Raw genomic sequence first — 27,195 nt, 5'->3', positions numbered from 1 at the left:
AGATTTCACCATATACACAATTATACATTGTATACACACATGATTTAAAATGGTCAAAATATACAAATTTTAAGGAAAACATAAGAGAAAAATCTTTGCAACTTGGAATAGACAAAAATATATTAGGCAGGACATAGAAAACACAGACCAGAAAAAAAGAATATTAGGCAAATTGAATGGTTGAACAATGAAAAACTTCTGCTAAAATTAGGCAATGTTGATAGATAATTACGTAACTATATACTAAAAAAAATTACATGAAAACAGCAACAACACAAAACTATGCATTTCTAAAGTGTATATGTTATGACATGCAAATTATAAATCAATAAAACAATCATAAAAGGATGGTTAATCAGATGAAAATGTAATCTGCACAATGAGAACATATTTGCAAAATATATTTCTGATAAGGGATTTGTATCCAAAATATAAAAATACCTACTACAAAAATAAAGGTAAACCACTTAATTAAAACAAGGTTAAAAATTTGAACACACTGCACAATTCAAGATGTATACATATAGCTAATACGAATATGAAATAATGCTGAACATAACTTTGTCTTCAAGGAAATACATGATAAATCTATAATGAAATCTAGTGGCACATATAATTATTCAAAAAGACTGATTCCTGAAAGAGTTGGTTAGGATTTGAAACCAGTGAAATTCTCATAGCATTATTCTTGAGAATGATGTTTGATATGACTTCTTTTCAAAAGTTTAGTGTTCTTGTATAGCTAAATTTAAATCTTAGCACAGCCCTTCTGTCCTTAGGTGTTTACAAAGATAACATGCAGCTTACACAGTGATTTAGAAACTAATGTTCATAACGGTTTTATTATTCCTAGCTTTCAATTGGAAATGATCCAAATGTTCTTCAATAGCTTGACAGAAAAATAAATGTTAACATATCTATAAAACAGAATAAAATGAATTGTTGTAATAAATGAACATATAAATGTCACAACATGAGTAAATATCAAAGATATAATAAAACAAAAGTGAGTATGCTATATGAATCTATGTATATAAAAGTCTGAAAAAATTCAAGAATTATTTACATAAAACCTATTAGGGTTTTTCTGGGGTCAGAGATGGGGAGGTTGGAGAAAAGAATAGGAATACATTCAGCAACGTTATGTGACTCAGTTAGTGTAGGTGTTGCTTGGATGTGAGAATTTGTCAAAACTGGCCAGCTGTACATTTCAATTGTGAATGTTGTACAGTGTGTAATTTAAATATTCATTTAAATCATAAAATATCATTTTAAATGCAAACGAATCTTTTAATAGAAACAAAAGACATAATTTATACCTTTTAAAATCCAAGACCAAATACAGCATTAGAACTAATTAATCTTGCAAGTCTATAAAGAAAAATGGAAAACAAGAAAAGACAAATCCAATGAGAATTTCTGAGGGCAAAAAGATAAATTTGTGATCAAGCATATTTTGAATTTTTGCAAACCCTAAAGTTGAGAGCCACTGTGCCAATGTTCCAGTCTCCTGGCTTAAAATTCAATGAGTATTTTCTACTTGGTCAGCTACTTTACAGCCTTCCTGTGGTGGACTGTCCTCAAAATCCCTGACAGATGGACTCGACTTCCTTTGCATGTATGGACTAATGATACTCATGGCTCCTTGTCCCCACGCTCTTCACCTAAACCCACCACCTTTGAGAAACTGGTGACATTATTTTTCCAAAATAAGCCTGACTTCTAATTAACCCCAAGACAATGTCTCCAGGGCAGTGGAACTAGCCTCAGGAGCCCAGTGATCACAGTACATGCCTCTAATGACACTTGCTGGTCAACAGCTCTGAAGATAGTGACTTATCTGGAGGAGCCGAGAGTCCTGATGGATGGAGGAGCCTCACCCCCGAGATGCACCTGAGAGCCTCGGTCCTAGGGCAAATTCTCTCTCTTCTGCTCTTCTCTCAGGCTGTATTCTGTGACCTAAATTTTACTTTCCAGAGAATCCCTGATGCTGAATAGTGGCATGTCTTTGAATTCAGAAGAAAAAGAGCAATGTGGATCCCTGCCGGGGAGTCGGAACACTGGAGGGACTTTGTGAGGCCTGGACAGGAGTGATGGGTTGGACATGACAACACTCGTCCTCTGCCCCTTAAAGGAATTTGTGGTGAGTGACGGGGATGAAAAGGAAAATCCGTGCCCACTTTTCATCCTAGGTACCAAGAATGATTGGATTGGGCTGTGCATTTCTGTGATTTTTTTTTCTAGATGATTGTACTGGACCATTTTGCTCCCAACTAGATTTCCTTCATCCCTTTCCTCTTCTATCCTTTCTTTTTTCTCTTCAATGAGTTGAATCATGGATTAAAGGGAACAAATGCCCTGACTCTCTCTCTCTCTCTTTCACTTTTCTCTGCTGTCTACTCACGGATGTATGTGTTCAGCTATAATTTAAATATGATACTTCAACTCCATTTTAATTAAGCAATTTGGAGAAATTAAAATTTCTCATGTGAATTTTAAAAGACAAAAATTGTATTTCATTACTCCTTGAGGCTATCTGAATAATTCCTTTTGGTTAATTACTTGGTGGTTTCCCTAACATAAATGTTAGAATTTCTCAAATTTTCCACATGTGAAAGCTCTGTAGATCACTCCTTTTTTGAAGACACACAACACCCTTAGGTATTCAGTTTTTATTTAAATCCAGATTATATAGAATCACAATGGAACATCTGAGGAGTAGGAAATACAGACATGGAATTAGCATCTACAAGGATGGAAGTCTGAATTCTATACATGTGTTCTAGAACATCATAATAAGGGGAATTTTAAGAGCATATAAACAGAGAATCTTAGAAAGTCTGAGTCAAAAAATCTCAAGGGTCTACTTACCTACTACCCTATGTCAAAATATATCTACAAACTCTTATTCATGGACCTTCTGCTTTGTACCTTCCATTAATCTAACATTTTATTTCAGTTCTTGCTTCTCTTGTTCACTTTAGCTTTAAAATAAGAGAGATTAAATATCTACATTAAGTGCTTCTTCCTGAGTTTCACAAAAAGAAATCTAAAAATCTGGATATTCAAATTCTACATTGAGGAATTTTTTTTCATATTGAGTGTATAACCTGTTGGTGTGTGGCTGGAAGAGAACTCTAACTTTTATTCTTGTTATTCTATCTTTCTATCATAGTACTGATGATAAAATACTATGTGTGGTCCCTGAGGTCACTTTGAGTGAATGGGGCTGACTTCTCAGATGAACTGTGATGACAGGGATCTATGCATCACGAAATGGGACAATAAATCAGTTACACAATTCATTCAAGCTAGGGGGCTGTATTAATAAATAGGTAAAACTCCACATTGCTGGGACCTGCTGACTGTATGAGCCTGAGTGACAAAATAATCAAACCTGATTTTCTTTGGTATTGGTAGATACAGGTACTCTTTCAGAACCAGAGAATTTCAACTCTTGCACTCTACTTATTTACATCATATTCAACAAAGAATACAGTGGGCATTAGAAGCGAATTAGTGCTAAGGAGATCAGAGAAAAGTCTTCTGGGACAGCAGTGAGCCAAGAATAGAAAGGATCCTAAGTGTAAGTTTTCCTCAATGTTTTGAGGAAATCCATTGAACAGAAATCCATTGACCTAGGGGGTGAGTGTTATATGGGGAACCTTTTGGTTTTCTTGGTGTAGAAAATATGTAACTAGTATGCACACACAAAAACACACACTCATCTCACTCACTCCCTGACTCTTTTTCTCTCATAAACATGCTTATGTTGGAGTTATAAATTTTATAGACCTTTTAAGACCTTTTTATATTAATATATAATACTAACAATGATAGGTGTTAATACTAATAGTAGTAGATGGGAAATAGTAAATTATAATAGTAACTGATAAATTACTATTATGATGATCTGTCTTTTCCTTACAAATAGCCTCCCAACTGGAGCCACTTATTCTATGGTATATTTAGCATCAATTCTTCATAGAGTTCATAACTATGTTTAGAACCAGGTTGTAGTAAGAAAGAAAAATATATTATCTCTAAATTCTAGGAAGAGATGCAACAAGTTTCAGAAGTGTTCATAATTTAACTTAGGGTCTAGAAAGGAAAGTATTGCTATTAGTTCAAACAAAAAATTCTGAAAGAAATTGACAAAAACTCCTCAGCTCCAAATGATGTAAAGGCCTCGGAGGGAAATAAAAGAAGATTGCATCCAGCTAATATATAGTGGATGATTTTAAAATTTTAGAGAAAACTTTCCTATTATTAGGTCAGGCAGTTGGAAAAAATATCTCATCTAAGGTCTAAAAATTACTTTAGAAATAATTTTGCCTAGCACTTTGCAAACTGGTTTTCATAGCAAAATGTTCAAAAGGAATTGTGGTGGCCTACCCCAGGACCTGTTGACGCAGGACCTGTCAAATGGCAATGATCATAGCTTCTTTTGACATTCTGCAGCAAGAACTGGAGCCGCTTCTGAAAAGCTCTATTTCTATAAGTTTCTCTGTGGAAACTCAGAATGGAAAAACTACCATGTGCAGAAACATCTCACAAACGTAGAGTCTCTCTCCACGACCTGATGACTTATGTATCCTGGATAAGAAAAACAATTGCCTTTAATGTTATCTTCTGCCCCTTTAATGTTTTCTTTGATTTGATGTATGAGCTTCTGGAAATTCCAGCAGTGTTCCTTATTAGTCAGTCTATTGGAAATAAAGCTAATTTCTTTCCTTTTATTATTTTATGGACTGTACAAAGATAATGGTAGTAAATATGAGATAAAATATATTATATCCTTACCATACATTGTAGCATATTCAGAACCTCATGTAACAATTTGTTCTCTTTCAATCCCTGGCATTTCCCACATTCTTCTCTTCCTCAGTCCTGCTCTACTCCTCTGATGTTTCTTCTGTTTCTTTTTTTCTAATTAATTATTAAGTCAGTTAAATGTGTGCATTATACTTAGACAAAAATAAGTTTCCTTCTGAAATATTCATGGCATAATTAATGTAGCATTATCTGATCAGCTTCATAATTCTTTCATTCTACATTCTGATTGGGACCAGATTACTCAAGTTAACAATGTTTTCTTATTGACAGAGAGCTGCTTTCTATGGGTTTACAATGAGCAAGAAAAATAAAATAGTACACATGAAAGAAAAAAGGGAAATCTTTTAGACATTTTCATCATCCCGGGCTAAAAAGATGATCTGTCTTTTACTTATAAATAGCCTCCCAAATGGAGTCACTTATTCTTTGGAATATTTAGCATCGATTCTTTTTTAGCAGACGTTTTAAAGAGAAAATGAAAGAATTCTACCAAATATCCAGAAATACCAGTCACATGCCAGCTTCACGTTGAGGATCCTATACTTTTCTGCTCTTCTTCCTGGGTCCGGGCCTCCACCTCTGTCCCTGGTGCTCCTGTATAGAACTGCTGTCTATGGAGTGGGTCAATGAGACCTGGGTGAGAGAGTTTGTCTTCCTGGGCTTCTCTGCTCTGGCCAGCCTCCAGAGGCTGCTGTTCATGGTCTTCCTGCTCGTCTACCTCTTCACACTGGGCACCAATGCCATCATCATGTCCACCATTGTGCTGGACAGAGCCCTTCATACCCCCATGTACTTCTTCCTCTCAGTCCTCTCCTGCTCTGAGACCTGCTACACCTTTGTCATTGTGCCCAAGATGCTGGTGGACCTGCTGGCTCAGAAGAAGACCATCTCCTTCCTGGGCTGTGCCATCCAGATGTTCACCTTCCTCTTCCTGGGCTGCTCTCACTCCTTCCTGCTGGCAGCCATGGGCTATGATCGCTACGTGGCCATCTGCAACCCGCTACGCTACACAGTGCTCATGGGCCACGGGGTGTGCTTGGGATTAGTGGCTGCTGCCTGTGCCTGTGGCTTCACTGTCTCTTTGGTCGCTACCTCCCTGGTTTTTCACCTGCCCTTCCACTCCTCCAACCAACTGCATCACTTCTTCTGTGACATCTCCCCTGTCCTCAAACTGGCATCTCACCACTCCCGCCTCAGTCAGTTGGTCATCTTCATGCTGGGTGTCTTGGTCTTGGTCATCCCACTGCTACTCATCCTGGTGTCCTATGTCCGCATCATCTCTGCCATTCTAAAGATCCCATCCTCTGTTGGGAGATACAAAGCCTTCTCCACCTGTGCCTCCCATCTCATTGTGGTGACTGTCCACTATGGCTGTGCCTCCTTCATCTACTTGAGGCCCAAGTCCAACTACTCTTCCAGCCAAGACACCCTGATATCTGTGTCTTATACCATCCTCACCCCATTGTTCAATCCAATGATCTATAGTCTGAGAAACAAGGAATTCAAATCAGCCCTTCAAAGAACAATGAGCAAGACTTGGTTTTCTCTTAGCTAAAGAATCAATTTTAAACTCTTCCTGGTTATTTACTGCCAGGAAAATGTGTGCTTGCATTTATTTTCTCATTCAATTACCCGAACACACTATAACATAAGAATATTTTTCATGTGAAAAGAAAATTTACACTTTATTTAATAAAGCTAAGACATTCTGGTTTTCTCCCATTAATTCTTCTTTAAAAGTTTAATAATACATGAAAAGAGTTTACTCAGTTACAAGAAAAAAGTTAATCACATGTAACTGCACAACATATTGATCATTCGAAACTGACTTCAGAGCAAATGTACATTCAAGCAAATGAGAGTAGTGAGCACAGAAAAGATGTATGTTAAAGTGTCTCACTCCACTGAAGAGGCTGTCTAGCTGAGTCCTCCCTTTCTTGAAGACAATGCACAACCTTGGCCCCATCAATTCTGCAACAAACCTTAGTGACTCTTTTGCGCTTGCATTTACCACCTCAAACTACACATTGACCTGTCTTTATCTGTGCATTATCTTTCCTTTGGGGCTGGAATATCCTGATGGAATCCCCCTTCTATTCATATATACATTTATATATATAAATATATATGAATGAGACCCTTACTGTGATATATATATATATATATATATATATATATATATATATATATATATATATATATATATATATATATATATCCTTCCTGGCTTTCCTTGTCAACCCCCACATAAATTCCATATAAAACAAACATACTTTTTTCTCTCCAAAGGAGCTACTAACATTGCATCAGTTGCTAAAATTTGTCAAGTAATTCCAAGCAATGGCTTGAATTAATGTTAGTGCAGAAAAAGATCAGGGTCCCCGAATAGCCAGAAAATCCATGGAAAACACTTCCAATAATTTCCCTCATCAGATAAGATGAAACCAAGCGTTCTTCATGAGCCTGAATTTATTATGTAGTTTCTCCCTACTTCTTTAATATTATTATTTCTGAAGTTATCATTATCCATTTCCATAAGTGCCTAGTTGCACATTCTGAAGCCAACCAAAACTTGCTGGGCCCCAAACTGACATAGCTGTGTATTCTCAAGTGCTGTTGTCTCTCTTCAGAAAAGCTCTTCTTCTTTGTTTAACTTATACATAAAATCTTACATTTCAAAACAATCTCCACCATCCCTTTCTTTCTAAATCTTCTCTTTTACCTGCCGCACCCGGCACCCCAACCATTTGATTAGGCTCCGCTTTTTTTATGATTTTATGACATACAGGACCTATTTTGTTGTAGTTCTCATCTTTTCAATAACTTACATATTACTTCCTTAATATACACCAGATGGTATCTTAGCTATGGGAAACGTATGATGAAAACAACATATGGATGTCTGCCATTATAAACCTTATGCTCTGTTTCAAACCAGTCCCAGTAAGCAGATAAAGTCAGGAAAAACTGTTGAGAAGCAGTGTAATTCTATAAAATTTATAAAGGAGAGTGCATGCAGGATCTGGAAGAGGGAAGACTATAAGAAATCTAATTTACATTGAATATGGGATGGGTTTACAAGAGGTATAGACCTTTAAATTTTTATTGATGCTTTAATATTATACATAATATTGGGATTCATTGTGACATGTTAATAGATGCACATAACATAATTTGGTCTATTTCAGTGCCCAGTGCCCCTCTTTTCCTTCCCCCTCACTCCCCTGATACCCTTGCTCTGCTCTATTGCTGTCCTGTAAGAGCTGACATTTCACCTACTTCCTGAAATGTAAGTGGGAGTCACCAGTAAAGGGGATCATTTTGGGAGATCACTTCAGAGGGGACCACATAAACATAAGCCCTAAAAAAGAATGATATGGATGATTTAGAGGTAGGCAAAGAATATAACTTTAAAATTTTTTTTTTCAATTGAAAATTTTAAAAGATATGTGTATTCATTTGTGTATGATGTGAAGTTTTAATCTAAGTATGTAATGGATAAATTCATACAATTAGCATATGTAGTAACTCATATATTTTTTTTACATGTGATAAAAACACCTGAAATCTACACATAGCAATTTACAAGTAAGCAGTATGGTGTTATTAACTGTAGTCACCATGATGCAAAATCATTTTCTTTAACATATTATTGCCATCTAACAAAAATTTTCTACATTTTGACCAACTTCTCTGCAAATCACCCAAACTCTATCCCTACCCACAGCCCTCCAGTAACCATTACTATTATTTGTAATAATTTAATTTTTAAAAATTCTACATACATATGTTAGATCATGTGAATTTTTTTTTTCTGAACCTGGCTTATTTTGCTTAATATAGTGTTCTCTGGGTCCATCCGTGTTGCCATAAATAGCAGGATTTCCTTCTTTTATAACAGATGAATAGTATTGTATTATGTGTATATATATCCTATTTAATCTATTAATCCATTGATGGACATAAAAATTGATTTCACCACTTAGCTATTGTGAAAAGTGTTGCATTGAATATGAAACTACAGCTATCTCTTTAACATACTGAAGTCATATCTTTTGGATACATACTCAAAAGAATAATTGCTGGATCCTTTGATAGTTTTATTTTTTACTTAAGAACATCCATACTGCTTTCCATATTAATTATATTAATTCATATTCCCATCAATAATAAGTAATTATTTCCTGTTCTCCACAATCTCTCTGTATTAGTCTATTTTCTATTGTTACACCAAAGTAATTCAGGCAGGCTAACTGGATAATGAAAATATTGCTTTAGAAGTTCAAGGGCATGGTACTGCCATCAGCTCAGCTTTGAAGAGAAGCTTCCTGGTTGCCTGGGATCATGGCAATGACAATGATAGCTACACCTCTGGGAGGAAGAAATAACATCTACAAACAGGAAGCAGAGGGAAAGTGGGATCCCAAGACCCCCTCTGAGAGCACTCCCTCAAATCACCTAAGTATGTCTCACTAGGCCCCTCCTCTTAGAGGATCCACAGCACCTCCTATTACCAGCATCCTGAGGACCAAGCTCAAGATGAACCTTTGGAGGATGCTCAAACCATATCTCAACTATAGCACTCCTCAACACATGTCTTTCATTCTTTATAATAGTCTTTCTAAAAGGTATGAGATTCACACCTGAATTTTCCCAATGATTGCTGTTATGTATGTATTTATTTATTTAAATATACATGTTTGCCAATTTTATGTCATCTTTTGAGAAGTATCTTTTCAGGTCATTTTCTCATTTTTAATATGCTTGTTTCCTTACTATTGAGCTCTTTGAGTCCCTCTCTCTCTCTCTCTCTCTCTCTCTCTCTCTCTCTCTCTATATATATATATATATATATATATATATATATATATATATATATTTGGTACCAGGGATTAAACCTAGGGACACTCAACCACTGAGCCACATCCCCAGCCCTATTTTGTATTTTATTTAGCTAGAGACAGGGTCTCACTGAGTTGCTTAGTGCCTCACTTTTGCTGAGGTTGACTTTGTACCCAGCATCCTCCCATCTCAGCCTTCAGAGCCACTGGGATTACAGGCATGTACCACCATGCCCAGTGAGTCTTTATATATTTTTAATAATAAATTTTATTGGCTATATGGTTAGCATATATCTTCTGTTTCATAGATTTTCTCTCCATTTGATAATTACTAACTTTACTATGTAGAAAGGTTTTTAATTTTTTATAATCGCATATATCTATATCTTCTTTTGTTACTTGTGTGTTGGGCAAATACTTGCGTTTTTTCTTAATTTTTACTACAATAAATTTGATTTTACTCCTGTTTGGATATTAACCTTGTTATAATCCAGGTTCTTGTGTAATTTCTGCTATGAGAGAGATTCTGCTCATATTAATGACCTTCCAATCCAACTTTGAGCTTCCTCTGCTACCTTAATGCCCAATCTTGGTGAAAGTTAACTCCATCCACACACAGCCAAGCCACAGAGGTGAAAGTTATCTTCACTATTTTTTTTAATTCTTATAGCACAGATTAAATTAGCCATTAATTACTGATGATTCTATGGGTGAAAATTTCTTTAAACACATCCCTTTTCTACAGAATCATCCTGTATCCTTTGCATTACAGCAACAATGAGCCGGTTTACCACCAAGCTAGGCTTCTCACTGAGACCAAGGGGGCATTAAGGTTGTCATGAAGACTGACTTAGATAAAACATGATGAGCACTTAGAACAGTGTCTTCATATACCAAGCACTATTTAAGTGTTTCATGTTACCATCATCATCTTTCTAAACTAAAAATATCATCAGATAATTTCCCAGATTATAAACTCTTCAATAGCTCCTATCAGATATGAAGGTAAATTTTAACTTTTATCATCACAATTCCCACCAAAGTGCTTGCTATTCCAAATGATAGCACATTGTTTCATGCCACATAATCTTTTTTTTTAAGAGAGAAAGAGATGAGAGAGAGAGAGAGAGAGAGAGAGAGAGAGAGAGAGAGAGAGAATTTTAATATATATTTATTTTTTAGTTTTTGGTGGACACAATATCTTTGTTTGTATGTGGTGCTGAGGATCAAACCCAGGGTGCACGCATGCCAGGCGAGCGCGCTACCGCTTGAGCCACATCCCTAGCACGGCCACATAATCTTTACACACATTCTCCTGAATTTTTTTTTCTTATATTTTGTCTGCACAATATTCAGACTTCAAAGCTTCATGCAAGCACGACTTCCTCTAAGAAGTTATTAACCTCAATAATCTAATTCATAATTATTTTCCATTTGCTCTCATCATGTCGGGATGCATTTCTCACTCTTATAACCCTCACAGGTTATTCTGCAGTCCGGTGCCTTCTCTTTCCTTGTCCATCAGAGGTTAAATTTCTCAAGATGGTTTAAATTTCTTAATTTCCTCAATCCTGGAAATACAATTCATAAGAGAAACTGGCACTCGATATTGCCTTTGAAATTGAAAGATAAATAAAGTGGTTCTGGGTCGCAGAGTTGAGTGTTCCAATGTGATGTTGCATCTCCCAGACTTGCTCTTTGCTGCGCTCACTGTGGATCTCACAGGCACCTATGGGCCATTGATCTCTCTTTTCTCAAACCCACTTCTCCCCCTTGAAATACAGGATGGAATTCAGAAGTACAAAAGCCAGAACACCATGCCTCCAGCCAAAGGATAAAAATCAGTAACCATAGGAGGAAGGCCAGGGAGAGGATTACCAGGACTTTTCTGTTGACCGTGCCCAGAGTCTCACTAGAGACTAAGTTACCACTCCAGAGGGTCCCAAAGAGGAAATCAACTAATTCCCTCAATAAACTCCAGATTTTATCACTTGGCAAACTTGATGTCAGGTCTATTTCCCCTGGGTTCACAACGGCTAATTTCAGGGAGATGGAATTTGTGTCAGAAGCCATGTGATAATGGCTCCCTAGGGGGTTGGGTAGTAAAATTATGGATTAGGGCATTGATGCTGTCTCAAAGGTGATAGCCAGCTACACCTTTAACTTATGGTCAATTTGGAAATTCTTGAGGTCTTCTTACACCCGGGGCCCACAACCACATGAGAGTGAAGGGCTGCCAGGTGGTTACCAGAAGAATAGAAGGACAGTGCCCAGGAAGAGGTGTTCAGGTTAGGGAAAATAAACAAGATTGGAGATGCTGCAGGAGCTTCCCTGTTATCCATATTACAGTGAAAACAGAAAAAAAAAAGGAAAAAAAAAGCAATATTTAATTAGGGCCTCTCATGTATCATTCTGGGATAAAATTTTTAAATTATGTTGTCCCTTAATCCTTATAATACCTCAAATTTTAGGACAGAAAACTAAGAGCCAGGAAGATTAAATTATTTGCTCAAATAAAATTCTGATATAAAAATGTGAATTTATGTCTTTTTCCTGCAATCTAGTGATTCCTTTAGATTATACATCTTTATATTTTCACCAATCATGGGAAGTAACTTTACCACCTATGTGAGAAATCATTAGATTTGCAATATTATCTAGAATAATGTAAAAATGTGGGAGTTTATAGATATTCAACAATATCTTCATGAGGACAAGAGTTTCCGTTTTCTTTCTTGACGTGTTCTGAACATTAAATGGAGTAGATAGAGCTTAATGTGTGCCCAATGAATCTTTGTTCACTTGAAAGAATTCTTGGGAACCTGATTTGGAGAAAAATGATTTGACCCATCAGAGGCTCTGCCTAGACAGAGACATTGCTGTCATGACATGGCTCACTGAGGGCTCAGTGAACTACATGAAGTTCCATCCATCAAAAGACAGGGATCCAATATGGCAGCTGGAAGAGAAGGGTGCGGAAGCCTTTGCTTTTCTCTAAAACCTTAGTGGCACCTCATAAATCCTGGCTCCCCCTGACCAGATAGCAAACCTCTCTGAAACCTCAACGCACCTCATAAATTCTGATATTTGGATCTGAATTTACTTCCTACCCTGAAATATTAAGCCATTTAGATCATTAACCTACTATCTGCCTTTGTATTATGCTTGTCAAAAACCTGTTATCTGTAAGTTCTCAATTCACCCCCGCCTTTGCAACCTTTTGTGCTATAAAATCTCATTCTTGAAGAGCTGGGATGCTGGTCTCTAGCCCGCATTGGGGAGATGGCCACTGATTAGCTCTCTTTGTGTACACAAATACAAGCTTGCTTTAATTTGATTTAAAATTGGAGTGGGTGGTCTTTTCTTTGCATGGGGGTTCAACAACTTTTCTCCTGAAACTTTTCAACACCCACTTTGCTATTTATTCTATCTCTGCCATCTTCTCAGCTGTTCTTTGCCCACAATACCCTTCCTTCTGTGTACCAGCTGCCCAAATAACTCTGGAAAATAATCTCCAATTGCCCTTCCCAGGTCAACCTAAGAAGAGGTTTTAAAATATTGTTCATTTCCTGCCTTAATTTTCTCTTCTAATTTACTCCCATCAGCCCTGACGATTGAAGAGGAAAGGCAAAAAATATTGAAAATAAAGTGTGTCATGAACTATTTATTCTTCTTTTCAGAAACACCAATTCTTTTCACATTCTACAGTTCTGTCTCTAGAGAAGAATCACTCATGACAAAAATACCACTGATGGGAGCCAGGGAGCCACAGGAGGGAAAGAAAGATTCTCTTTAAATAGAGACTAGTCAGGTCAGAGGTACTTTCCTTGACCTCCTCTGTGGCTTCCTCTCCCACCTCTCTATTTAGATTTTAAACGGTTAATGTTGGTCATTAAGTTGATGCACTGACCCCATGATGGGATGACCATAAAGCTTAGCCATCACTGTCTTGGAATGAAGACTTGTCTAGATAGAAGAGACCTGCAAGAGAAAGAGTAGTATAGCAAGTCGTATCACCAGCAGCGTGGCTTCTGCAGAGCTGGCGCTGCTATCTGCACTGCCTACCAGTGCTCATGCATTCAGTGCTCATGAAAGCCCACGTTCTAGATGAAAAAAAAATGTATAAGAGAGGTTATGACTGTGTTGCAGGATCACACAGTCACCCAACAGAAGAACCAGGACCCAAATGCAAGTTACCTGCCTCTGGTTCCATAGTCCTCATTCAGTGTCTGTGTGTGTGTGTGTATGTGTGTGTGTGTGTTTCTTAAACCCAATACTTTAAGTTTGTGTTATGACTTACAGATTATCTTGTTGTAAGTAGATGTTTGTGTGTAAATTTGTTATAGTGGGGTAATTTTATAGAGTGAAATTATTGGGATAAGTTTGATGAATATACTCAAGGAGCAAAATATATTTTGATGACATATTCCCCATTTTGGGGGGATTGGGGATTGAACCCAGAAGCACTCTATCATTGAACTAAACTGCCAGCCATATCTATTTATCTATCTATCTATCTATCTATCTATCTATCTATCTATCTATATCTATCTATCTATCTATCTATCTATATATATATATATATTTTTTTGAGACAGGTTCTTGCTAAATTGTCCAGACAGCCCCAAATTTGTGATCCTCCTGCCTCAGCATCCCAAGCTGCTGAGATTATGGGTGTGTGTCTCTACATACAGCTGGCTGAACTTCTTTGTGCAAAAGTTTAAAATAATTTACAATCTTGTTTGTTAATATTTTTGTTGCTCTTTATTTAATACAGATCACTACTGCTAATCTGATGAGTGTATATGATCTTGGTTTGATATTAAAATAAGTGAAATAAATTTTATTTTGGGTGCATTGTGGTTACTATGGTCATATTTTATAAGCTATGTGCTTGCATACAGTTTTAGTTTTAGAGCTTTAGTTATCTTATCCATCAGTTTGTAATGTATTTTATTAACATTATAACAATGTTTTTAGTAATTTCCAATTTGTTGTTTACTTTCAAACTTTCAGATTGTGCTTTTGTTGCAAATAAATGTTCTACTTAATATTGTCTAATTTTTGCTTATTTACTACTCAGATATTTTATCATATTTAAATTTAGACTTTCAGGTTTCTTATTCAGTGATACTTTCTCAAATCCTTTGAATTTTAATAGCAAAATAATTTTGACATTATGTGTGTTGAACATTTGATTTATAATTTTTATTAAAATGAGTTATTATATGTCAGAAACAGTTGAGATGGCATTGAGATGATTTATATTTTGAAAAATTTACTAAATATTTTTCTTACATAAAAATTAAGGTATAAACTTTATTCTAATCGTTCCTTTAAACTTAGCTATATCTGATAAATTAATGGAATATAATTGCATTTTTTTCTACAACTCAATTTATTTTACTTATCATTACCCCTTTGACCCAACAGGCATTCTACAATTCTCTAAGTGGCAGAACCTTCTTATATTATTATCCCATATTAATCTATTATATTAAGATTAGGGAGTTTGTTTGTATCCTTTCTCCTTTGTGATGTGGTTGAAAGTTTTGTTGTGAGTTAATAGTCCACAATCACAAATGTTTTGTGTCCTTTGAAAACAAAGTATATACTCTTTAAGAAAAAAATACAAAGTTAAATACATACCTAAAAGTTTTGCTTTACTGATTTTGCTCTTCAGATTTCCTTAATCCTTTGTTATATTTTTCCTCCAGATCTTCTTGAAAAGTGGTGTATTGGTATTGCCCATTATTTTTTTACCTTTTGTATGATATCTTTCTTATGAGGGTTGCATCTATATTGTGGGGACGTAGAGATATCAACTTACTTGTGAATTGTAACTCTCTGCATTGAAAGTATGTTTGGTTGTTCACTCAATGCTCCTGGTGTGAATTATAAATTGCCAAATATTAAGAACACAACTTGTTCTTTTCTTAGGTTGTCTATAATTGGTAAATTGTCTCCTTCTTTATTTTTTAGCCTTTCTGAGTCATTTTGTTGTAGGCATGTAATGTCTATGTAATGCATAGAATCATGCTCTGTTTTGACAGCAAATCATGTATTCTTTTTTTAATGCATTTGCTATTTATTCATTGGTTTTAAGTGACATCCACTGAATCCAACTGATCATTTATGCAGCAATAAGAAAGTTTTACTTACCTTTGTCACTTCTCTCCTTACTTGCCTTGTTTCAATGTATTACTTTGTCAAAAACATAACACTTAGGTTCTATGATTTCACTCTTATTCCCGCTTATTTGAGTCTTGAATCTACAGGTAGGTCTATTTATTCAATTATATATATTCCTTCAAAAATGAATCTACCACAAATTTGTCTTTTCATGGAATGATTCAGCACACATATCTCTGAATACAACATTTAATCTAAGGAATTCAGAAAGAAAAGCTAGAAGTTTTTAATATTCCTGGAGTGTTAGCATGTTTAAAAGTTTTTTTCCTGTATCTTTGGTATCTGAGAACAGTATGTACATGTAGTCAATTCCTTGTTGAACTTTTCTTCCTTGAATTTCTTGAAGATCTTGACACCCCCATGACAAGAAATAATATTTTCTTTTTATTGCTAGTGATCAGAATTTTTGCTCACAGTTATACATAATTTTTCTTATGTTAAAATATAATGTTTTGTGCTGGGCTTGGTGGCACATGCCTGTAATCTCAGTGGCTCTGGAAGCTGAGGCAAAAGGGTCACAAGTTCAAAGACAAACTCAGCAACTTAGCAAGGCCCTAAGAAATTCAGCAAGACCTGTTTCTAAATAAAATATTAAAAGGGCTGGGAACGTGGCTCAGTTGTTAAGCACTCCTGGGTTCAATTCCTGGTGCCAATATACATGTATAAAATGGTGCCAACATGTATGTATTAAATGGTTTGACTGTAACATCCTTTTAACTTGACTGTTTTTGGTCAAAGTTCATTAGTATTTAAATAGTCACAAACATGAATAAAATGAAAGAATAATAAAAGAGACTCAGGTTTGCTTTTATTTCAGTGGGTGAGTGCTCCTTCAATAGTTTTAAATATTGGCTTTTTTTTTTTCTTTTGTACCGGAGATTGAACTCAGGGGCACTCAACCCCTGAACCACATCCCCAGCCATATTTTATTTAGAGACAGGGTTTTACTGTCTTGCTTAGTGCCTTGCCTTTCTGAGGCTGGCTTTGAACTCACAATCCTCCTGCTTCAGCCTCCTGAGCCGCTGGGATTACAGGTGTGCACCACCAGGCCTGGCCTTGACTTTGTTTTTTAAGGATGATAATAGTGTACATGTAGGCCTGGAGCTGTGGCATAGGCCTGTGATCCCAGTAGCTCAGGAGGCTGAGGCAGGAGCCAAAGCCAGCCTCATCAAAAGCAAGGTGTTACCCAACTCACTGAGACTCCATCCCTAAATAAAATATGAAATAGGACTGGGGATGCAACTCAGAGGTCCAGTGCCCCTGAGTTCAATTCCCAGTACCAAAAAAAATAAAAAAATAAAAATAATGCACATGTAGGATATGCTTTGTGTCTCATCTGTATCTATCAGCTTCAAATCCTTTAAATATATTTCTATATGTTGTTTAATTTCATCTAATTAATGTTGATCAGTGTAGCTGATGGTTTTTGTTGTTGTTTGTGACAAAGTCAATGAGGATTTTCTACTTGATCAGCTGCTTTACAGCTGCTTTACAGCTAACTTTACAGATTAGTTTGGATGGTAGTGACAACTGAAGAGTGCATAATTTTTTAAACAAATATAATCATACAACAAGAGTTTTTTTTTCTGGGACCCAGGCTGGGTAGGAATAACCACAAAGGGAGAGGAGGCAACCTTCATGGTTTAGAACAATAATCTGTAACTTGATTGGGAAGGGTGTCATTTGAACTTATGTCAAATTTACCAAACTGTACATTTAAATTGTGAGCATTGGCTGATTTGTAATTCAAATATCCATTTTTAAATGTAAAAGTATTCTAGCAAAAACAACAGACAAATTAGAAATTTTTTTTTTAATTTTAAGAGCTGCACATGTCATGGAGAAATCATCATATAATTAGTGATGATTTCTCCATGACATGTAATGATGATTTCTCCATGACATGTACTGTTTTAAATATTTTAATTTCTAGCCAAGAAAAATGACAAAAATTGTATATTGAATACTTTTACATTTTGATTATTAGTAGGAGAACATTTTATATAAATTTATTGGACATTCTTTGGCAATGTTATATCATTTTTTTCTTTTTGTTTCACGTTTTTTAATTTATTGATTTGCAAGATTACATGGTTCAAAAATTGTGCAGCAGTATATTGGGTGATGTTTCAGAGAATATACTACTTTGGGTAGCAAACAGGGCTCCTTCAGGCACTGCTGCAGAACTGGTGCTGTTCATTAAATAAGGTGTTTTATCATTCTACCAGACTACCCTTCTGAGCAAAGGGGCCCATAAAGGGAATCAAGTTTCCCAGCATTATTTAGGAAATAATCATGATTTTCTCATTAATCTGACTTGTGAGGTCACTTTCATGCATGATCAATTTGCATGTATATATGAAAGAATTTCTGAGTTCTTCTATTTGCCTCTTATACACTATTTAACTTTTCCAGCACCAGGTTCATGGCCTTTTTTATTACTGAGGTATCTCACTACCAAGACAAGGAGTCCCTGCATCACTTGTCCTTTTTAAATGGTGTTGTACTTACGTGCAAATTTAGAAAAACAATTGTTAAGTTGACTTCACAGTTTATTTGGGAATTTTAGTACAATTATATTGACTTTACAGATTAGTTTGGATGGTAGTGACAACTGTATAGTGCATAGGGTTTTTTTGTTGTTGTTTTTTGTTTTGTTTTTTTAAAGGGAGAGAGAGAGAGAGAGAAATTTTTTTAAATATTTATTTTTCAGTTTTCGGTGGACACAACATCTTTTATTTTATTTTTATGTGGTGCTGAGGATCGAACCCAGCGCCCCTGGCGCGCATGCCAGGCAAGTGCGTTACCGCTGGAGCCACATCCCCACCCCCCATAGGTTTTTTTAAACAAATATAATCATACAACAAGAAACAATTTAATGATAGGCCTCAACCAGATTTGAGATATTTGATAAAGATTTAGGTTTTTACAAAATATATCAATTACAATTAGAAATTCTGGGGGCAGAAGCCTGAAAAATGAATTTCATAATGAAATATCTTTTGAATTTTTACAAACACTAAAGTTGAGAGCCCCTGTACAAATGTACTAGTATCTTGGCTTAACGTTCAATGAGGATTTTCTACTTGGTCAGTTGCTTTACAGTCTGAACTGTGGTGAACTGTCCTTTAGGCTGTCCTTTAGAATCCCTGACCGATGGACTCAACTTCCTTTGCATACACAGGCTGATTATATTTTAATGGCTCCTTTCCCAAGGCTCTTCATCTAAGGCCACCTTTGAGAAACTTGTTTTCCAAAAAACCCAAGACAATGTCTCCTGGGCAGTAGAGCTAGTCTCAGGAGTCTGGTGATCACAGGACTTGCCTCTAATAACCATGACCTGTGTTGGTCCCTACCTCTAAAGAAGGTGACTTATCTGGAGAAGCTGAACGTCCTGATGGATGGAGGAGACTCACTCCCTTGATGCATATGAGATTCCGTCCTAAGGCAGATTCTTTCTGTTCTGCTGTTCTCTCAGGTTCTGATATATGGCCAAATCCTACTTGTCAGAGAATCCCTGATACCAAACAGCTGCTTGTCTCTTAATTGGAAAGGGGAAAGCAATGTAGGTCCCTGCTGGGCAGTGGGAACAGTGCTCTAGTCTGGGACTTTGCAGGATCTGGACCTGAGAGATAGGTAGTGGTTGGGAACACTCTTCCTCCACCCCTCATGGAGATTACTGATGCCATTTCTGGTAAGTGACAGGGATAAAAGGAGAATTGGGGGCTACTTGTCATCACAGGTACTAAAAATGATTAGGAATGCTCTACATAGTTCTCTGAATTTCTCTACATGATGGTACTGTAACACTCAGCTAGACTCCTTTCTTCCCTTCTTTTCCCTTCCCTCACCTCCTCTATTCTCTCCTCTTATTTTCCCCAACTGGTTGACTCATGGATTAGATGAAATAGGTGTCCCACTGCTCTACATCTCTTGCTGTCTACTCATGGAATAAGTTTTTAGGTATAATTGAAATATGGTACTTACACTCCATGTTAATTAGGCTGTTTGGAGAAATTAAACATTTTTGTGGATATCTAAAAAGATAAATTTTCTACTTCATTACTCTCAGAGGCTATCTGTGTAATTTCTCTTAGCTCATTACTGAATTCTTTTCCAAAGATAAATGTTAGAATTTCTCAAAATTTTCATATGTAAGAGCTCAGTAGATTTCTCTCTTTTTGAGTATATTCAGTTTCCTCAACTATTGAGTATTCATTTAAATCCAGATTATATGAAATCACAATGAAACTTTTGAGAATATAGAAATACAAGACAAGGAACTATCATCTGCAAGGATCATGACCTGAATTCTATTCATGGATTCTGGAATATCATAAGGGAACTTTTGACATGCACTAGCTAGAGAATCCTTGATTCTCTGGGTTAGAAACTCCTAAGGACCATTGTATTAAACTATTTTCTTAGGTAAAAACTTCTTCTGCAAAATGTTACTCAAAGACCCTCTGCTTCAGTACCTTCCATGTATATAACAGCTTATTACACTTCTTGTTCACACCATTCACTTTAGACTAGAGAGACCATATATCTATAATAAGTGCTTCTCCCTGAAAAGCACAACTAGAAACCTAAAGATTTAGATAGCGTCACTCCTAAGTGAGAGATCTTTCATATTCACTTTATAACTGTAGACATTTGGCTGCAAGAAAATTCTAATTTTCATTCTTCTATATCTTTCTGTCATAGGACTGCAGATAACATACTATGTGTGGTCTTTGATGTGCTCATCAGCAGATGGGGCTGAATTCTCAGATGAACTCTGATGCTAGGTTTCTACACATCACATAAAAGGACCATGATCAATTACACAATTCATCCAAGCCATGGATTTACATGTAAAAATCCATGTCAGTGGAATCAGCTGATTGTGTAAGACGGAGTGACAAAAATTAAACTTAATTTTCCTTAGTATTGATAGATAGAAGGACTCCTTCAGAAGGAGCGAATTTCAGTTTCTGTGTTCTACATTTTTACAACACAAGATAGAGTGAGCATCAGAAGTGAATTAGTTCTCAGGAAACCAGATGAAAGTCTCTGGGACAATGATGAGCCAAGAATAAGCAATGATCATAAATTTAATTTTCCCTCAGTGTTTTGAAATGGACAGAGGCATCCTAGGAGGTAGGTTTTATGTTCAGAAACTTGGCTTTCTTGGTATAGAAAAGACATAACTAGTATGTACACCCCCCCACACACACACACACTTACAAGCACACACAGACATGCACATGCTTAATACGGAGTTATAAATGTCCTTTTTTATATGTAATAGTGATAAAGTATTAATAATGATAGGTGTTAATAGCAATAGTAAATAATAATAGGTTGTAGTGATATAGATAGAGCTCATAAACTGTGTTTAGGACTCATTTTTAGAAAGTAAGAAAGAAAAAAGGTATTATCTCCAAAGTCAAGGTATAGATGCAATTCCAGAAATGTTCATAATCCAACTTAGTGTCTAGAAAAAAGATGTGTGTTACTATGGGCTAAAAATATGTAAAAATAAAATTAATATATGGTAGAATATGACAATAATTCCTCAGCATGAAATGATGTTAAAGCCTCAGACACAAATAAATGAAGACTATACATAGCTAATATGTAGTGAACGATTCAGGGAAAACCTTATTATTATCAGATCAGGCAGTGGGAAAACGCAGCATGGAAAAAATAATATCATCAAAGGCCTAACAATCACTTTAGAAATAATTCTTTCTACCACTTTACAAACTGGTTCAAGCATCAAAAATTGCAAAAGTTTCCTTATTGACCTACCACTACAACAAAGGTGGAGCTTTCTGGCAGGGACGAGGAACCTCTCCAATGTCCATTGTCCTACTCTCTTTGTCATTCTCAGGCAAGATGTGAGCCACTGCTGGAAAGCTCTATTACTCTGGGATTCCATGTGGAAACTCAGACTGGAAAAACTGCCATGTGCATAAAAATGTCACCAAGTTAGAGTCTCTCTCTACCACCTGGTGACTGTTCTCTTCCTGAATAAGAAAAATATGTATTTTCTTTAATGTTATCTTCTGCCCCATCTCTGAGTTTTGCACTGGTTTGTGGATCCTCCAGTAGTGCTCCTAATTGTCTTCTTGGTCAGTCTGTCAGAAATGAATCTGAATTTTTTATTGATTTGTGTACTAACATAAGATCATCCTCACTGATGATTGAGACAAGGCATGCAAGATGCTTACCACATATCTCTGCATGAAAGTTCTCAACACAAAAAAATTTAAAAAAGAAAGTTCTCAACACAAATCCACTCCTGCTTTCACTTGGAGGTCATGTAATTCTTCCTCTCACTTCCCATTGTGTGGTTAGGTAAACTGAGTTTCATGTTTGTGTCTGAATAGTATTCACAGTAGTAGGTTCATTTTCATTGAGTCATAAATGCAATAACATAATTTGCTCCATTTTAATCCCTTACATGTCATATAGCCTTCCTTTCCTTATTATTGCTTTATTCTATGATCTTCCTTCTGATTATTTATTGGCTTTTCTAACTGGTTCTTTATTTAAAAAATAGAATTCATTAAGATCTATTCATACACTCACATAGCATAATTTGGTGAATTTTATCCTTCATTCTACATTCTGATCAGGTTCAGATAGATGAAGTTAACATTTTTCATTTCTAGAGAGTTAGTTTCCTTCAGTTTACATTGAGCAAAAAAAAATAATAAGGCAGATAAAAGATAAAAGGGTAATCTGTTAGGCACCAGCATAATCCTGGGCTAAAAATACAAACTGTCTTTCACTTACAAATAGCCTCCAACTGGAGCCACTAAATTTTCTATGGTATATTAGCATCAATTCTTCTTTTAGCAGATGTTTTAAAGAGAAAATAAAGGAATTCTACCAAAATATCCAGAAATACCAGTCACATGCCAGCTTCACACTGAGGATCCTGTACTTTTCTGCTCTTCTTCCTGGGACCTGGCCTCCACCTCTGTCCCTGGCACTCCTGTATAGAACTGCTGTCTATGGAGTGGACCAATGACACCGTGGTGAGAGAGTTTGTCTTCCTGGTCTTCTCAGCTCTGGCCAGCCTCCAGAGGCTGCTGTTCATGGTCTTCCTGCTCGTCTACCTCTTCACACTGGGCACCAATGCCATCATCATGTCCACCATTGTGCTGGACAGAGCCCTTCATACCCCCATGTACTTCTTCCTCTCAGTCCTCTCCTGCTCTGAGACCAGCTACACCTTTGTCATTGTGCCCAAGATGCTGGTGGATCTGCTGGCTCAGAAGAAGACCATCTCGTTCCTGGGCTGTGCCATCCAGATGTTCACCTTCCTCTTCCTGGGCTGCTCTCACTCCTTCCTGCTGGCAGCCATGGGCTATGATCGCTACGTGGCCATCTGCAACCCGCTACGCTACACAGTGCTCATGGGCCACGGGGTGTGCTTGGGATTAGTGGCTGCTGCCTGTGCCTGTGGCTTCACTGTCTCTTTGGTCGCTACCTCCCTGGTTTTTCACCTGCCCTTCCACTCCTCCAACCAACTGCATCACTTCTTCTGTGACATCTCCCCTGTCCTCAAACTGGCATCTCACCACTCCCGCCTCAGTCAGTTGGTCATCTTCATGCTGGGTGTCTTGGTCTTGGTCATCCCACTGCTACTCATCCTGGTGTCCTATGTCCGCATCATCTCTTCCATTCTAAAGATCCCATCCTCTGTTGGGAGATACAAAGCCTTCTCCACCTGTGCCTCCCATCTCATTGTGGTGACTGTCCACTATGGCTGTGCCTCCTTCATCTACTTGAGGCCCAAGTCCAACTACTCTTCCAGCCAAGACACCCTGATATCTGTGTCTTATACCATCCTCACCCCATTGTTCAATCCAATGATCTATAGTCTGAGAAACAAGGAATTCAAATCAGCCCTCCAAAGAACAATGAGCAAGACTTGGTTTCCTCTTAACTAAAGAATCAATTTTAGGGTAGCGTGCTCACCTGGCATGCGCGGCCCGGGTTCGATCCTCAGCACCACATACAAAACAAAGATGTTGTGTCCGCCGATAACTAAAAAAATACATATTAAAAAAATCCTCTCTCTCTCTTTCTCTCCCCCTCTCTCTCACTTAAAAAAAAAGAATTAATTTTAAACTCTTCATGGCTTTTATTTGCTAGGCAAAATGTGTGCTTTTACCTAATTTCTCATTTAATTATGCTAATACTCTATAACATAAGAACAATTTACACTTTTCTCAATGAAGCGAAACATTCTCCTATTAGTGCTTCTTGAACAAGTTTAAGAGGATATGGAAAGGTATTTTACAGTTCCAGGAAAAATTTAATTGCATGTGAACGTACTACATACTGGTCATTCAAAGACTAATTTGAGACAAAAGGTACAAGCTGATAAGAGCAATTGATCAGAGCAAAGATGGTATCTAAACTGTCAACTCCATAGAACAGCAGGTTATCTAGCTGACCCCTCCCTTTCCCGAAGAAAATGCACAACCTTGGCTCCTTCAATTCTGCAACAAACCTTAGTGACTCTTTTTGTGCCCTCGTTCACCACTTTAAATTACACATTAAACTGTTATGTCCTTCCCTTGAGACTGGAGCATCCTGATAGGATTCACCTTCTGTTCATATGTATATCCTTTCTGTTGTTACCTTGTCAGCTCCCCCATAATTTCCTGAATCATATACTAATTTATTCTATATAAAGACACTAGTACCTTTGTATCAACTTTTGTATCAATTTCTAAAATGTCTCAAATAATTCTAAGCAAAGGCTTTGAGTTACTATTAATGCAGAAAAGATCGGAAGTCCTAGAATGGCCAGAAAATCCACGGAAAACACCTCCAATAACATCTCTGGTCAAATGGGATCCTTTGTGAGCATGAATTTATCCTGTAGTCTTGCCTGCTCTCCAACATTATTATTTTTGTATTTATCACTATTCATTTCCTTTAAGTGCCTAATTTTGCCTTCTGAAACTCAACAAAACTTTGCTGGGCCCCATATTGTCATGACTACGTATTCTCAAGTACTGCTGCTTCACTTTGCAGAAGCTCCTCTTTGTATAACTTGGACATGCCATCTTATGTTTCAAGGCAATCTCAGCCATCCCTCTCTTTCCAAACTTTCCCTTTTACCTGTGGCAACCCAGTGATAGGATTAGGATCCCCCTTCTTTATGTTTTCATGGCATGAAGGATGTACTTTTTTGTATTTCTTATCATTTCAACAATTTACATTATGTTCTTAATATACACCTGATACTACCTTAGCTCCTGCCTGGTATGAGGAGAGAAAATATATGGTATCTTTGACATCATAAATATTATGTTCTTTTTCAAAACAATCCCACTAATCAGATAAAGTCAGGAAAACACTTGAGAATCATTGTAAGTTTGGTTAATAAAAGAGAATGCATACATGATTCAACAGAGGGAAGACTAAAGAAATCTAATTTAGATTAAATAATATAGGGCTGTTATACCAGAGCAATTGACATTTAGAGAATTTTTGGTGCATCACATTTATTTGTAATAGTGGGATTCATTGTGACATATTTGTGCATACACATAACATCATTTGGTCAATTTCAATCTCTAGTGACCCCCTTACCCTTCCCTCTCACTCCCCCCTGATGCCCTTGCTTGGCTCTACTCTGTCCCAGTAGAAGGGCATTTCACCTATACCCTGAAGTATAAATAAGAATGTCCAATAAAAGGGATTATTGGGGGAAATCCCTTTAGACAGGAGAAACATAATCATATGCCCTGAAATAAGAAATATCTGAGTTATTTAGAGGCAAGTAAATATTTTTTTTTTAAAGAGAGAGAGAGAGAGAATTTTTTATTATTTATTTTTTAGTTTTCAGCGGACACAACATCTTTGTTTGTATGTGGTGCTGAGGATCGAACCTGGGCCACATGCATGCCAGGAGAGCGCACTACCGCTTGAGCCACATCCCCAGCTCAACAAGTAAATATCTTTAACTAACAAATTGATAAAAATATTTTTGTTGTATGTAACATGATGTTTTAATCTAAGTATACATTATATGATTGCTCAATGAATACAATTAGCATATGCATTACCTCATACTTATTTTTTGCTCGTGATGAACAAATCTCAAATCGTCTCTTAGCAGTTTTCAAGTATGTGATATGCTGTTATTAGTTGTAGCCACTGTGATGTATAAAAGATCTCTTTAGCATTTTTCTCCCATTAGTAAATATTTTGTACCCTTTGACCAATATCCCTCCTCCTCCTCTCTGTACCCACAGCACTCTGGTAATCATCATTTTTTTTCTCATCTATTGTTTGACTTTTAAAATTCAATATAGATGTTAGATCATGTGGAATTTGTCTTTCTGTACTTGGCTTATTTCACTTACAATAGTTCTTCCTGGGTTGATTCGTGTTGTCAGAAATGACAAAATTTCCATCTTTTTTTCAGGTGAATAGTTTTGTATTGTCTGTATATGCACCCCATTTCTTTACCTATGAATCTACTGATGGACAAATAGATTAAATACATAGTTTAGCTATTGTGAAGAGTTCTATGATAAACATAGCAGTACAGATATCTCTTCAACATACTGATTTCATATACATTGGATATATACTCAATAGTATGAATATATATAGTAAAACCAAACCAACATCATATTGAACAGAAAAAAACTGAAAGCATTTCCTGTAAAAACAGGAAGAAGACAAAGATGTCATTTCCACCACTCCTATTCAACATAGTCCTTGAAACTCTAGCCAGAGTAATTAGGAAGAGAAGAAAATTAAAGGGATAAAAATAGGAAAAGAAGAGGTCAAATTATCTCTGTTTGGTGATGACATGATCTTATATTTAGAAGACCCCCAAAACTCTACCAGACTTCTAGAGCTTATAAACAAATTTAGTAAAGTAGCAGGATCCAAGATCAACATAAATAAATCAATCACCTTCCTATACTCCAATAATTAATCTGTAAAAAAATAATAATATGAAAACATCCCATTCATAATAATATCAAAAAAGTACTTTGGAATTAATCTAATGAGGGAGACAAAGGGCCTCCTTATAGATACTGAGTGAGATTCATATGTGGTACTTGCACATAAACTATTGTCAAATGAATAGCAACCTGGTTTTGCTTCATAAAAGCTCAAATAGCATTGAGCAAGAAAGTCAGTGTCTAGAATAATGTAAAAGGTGTGAGTTTGTAGAATATGTGCTTCATAGGAGTAGAGTTTCTGTTTTATTTCTTGATGTGTTCTGAACACCTCACGGAGTAGATAAAACTTAATGTGTGCCCATTGAATCTGTTAACTCTAAAGAATTCTT

At 36.4% G+C, this 27,195-nt stretch overlaps 2 protein-coding genes across 2 annotated transcripts; both read left to right on the top strand.

Moving 5' to 3' along the window:
• The first annotated feature begins 5,449 nt into the window (after positions 1 to 5,449).
• Positions 5,450 to 6,391, top strand: LOC144249230 (olfactory receptor 10K1). The gene has a single exon (XM_077791497.1). It carries the CDS (start codon positions 5,450 to 5,452, stop codon positions 6,389 to 6,391), a length of 942 nt encoding a protein of 313 aa, XP_077647623.1.
• A 16,485-nt stretch (positions 6,392 to 22,876) lies between these two features.
• On the top strand, positions 22,877 to 23,818 carry LOC113176362 (olfactory receptor 10K1). The gene has a single exon (XM_026380828.2). It carries the CDS (start codon positions 22,877 to 22,879, stop codon positions 23,816 to 23,818), a length of 942 nt encoding a protein of 313 aa, XP_026236613.2.
• Positions 23,819 to 27,195: the final 3,377 nt, after the last annotated feature.

Source organism: Urocitellus parryii, chromosome 11 (assembly GCF_045843805.1).
Source record: "Urocitellus parryii isolate mUroPar1 chromosome 11, mUroPar1.hap1, whole genome shotgun sequence".
NCBI classification, from domain to species: domain Eukaryota; kingdom Metazoa; phylum Chordata; class Mammalia; order Rodentia; family Sciuridae; genus Urocitellus; species Urocitellus parryii.
The sequence above is the reverse complement of the archived record's forward strand: the minus strand, read 5'-3'. Positions and strand labels throughout refer to the sequence as shown.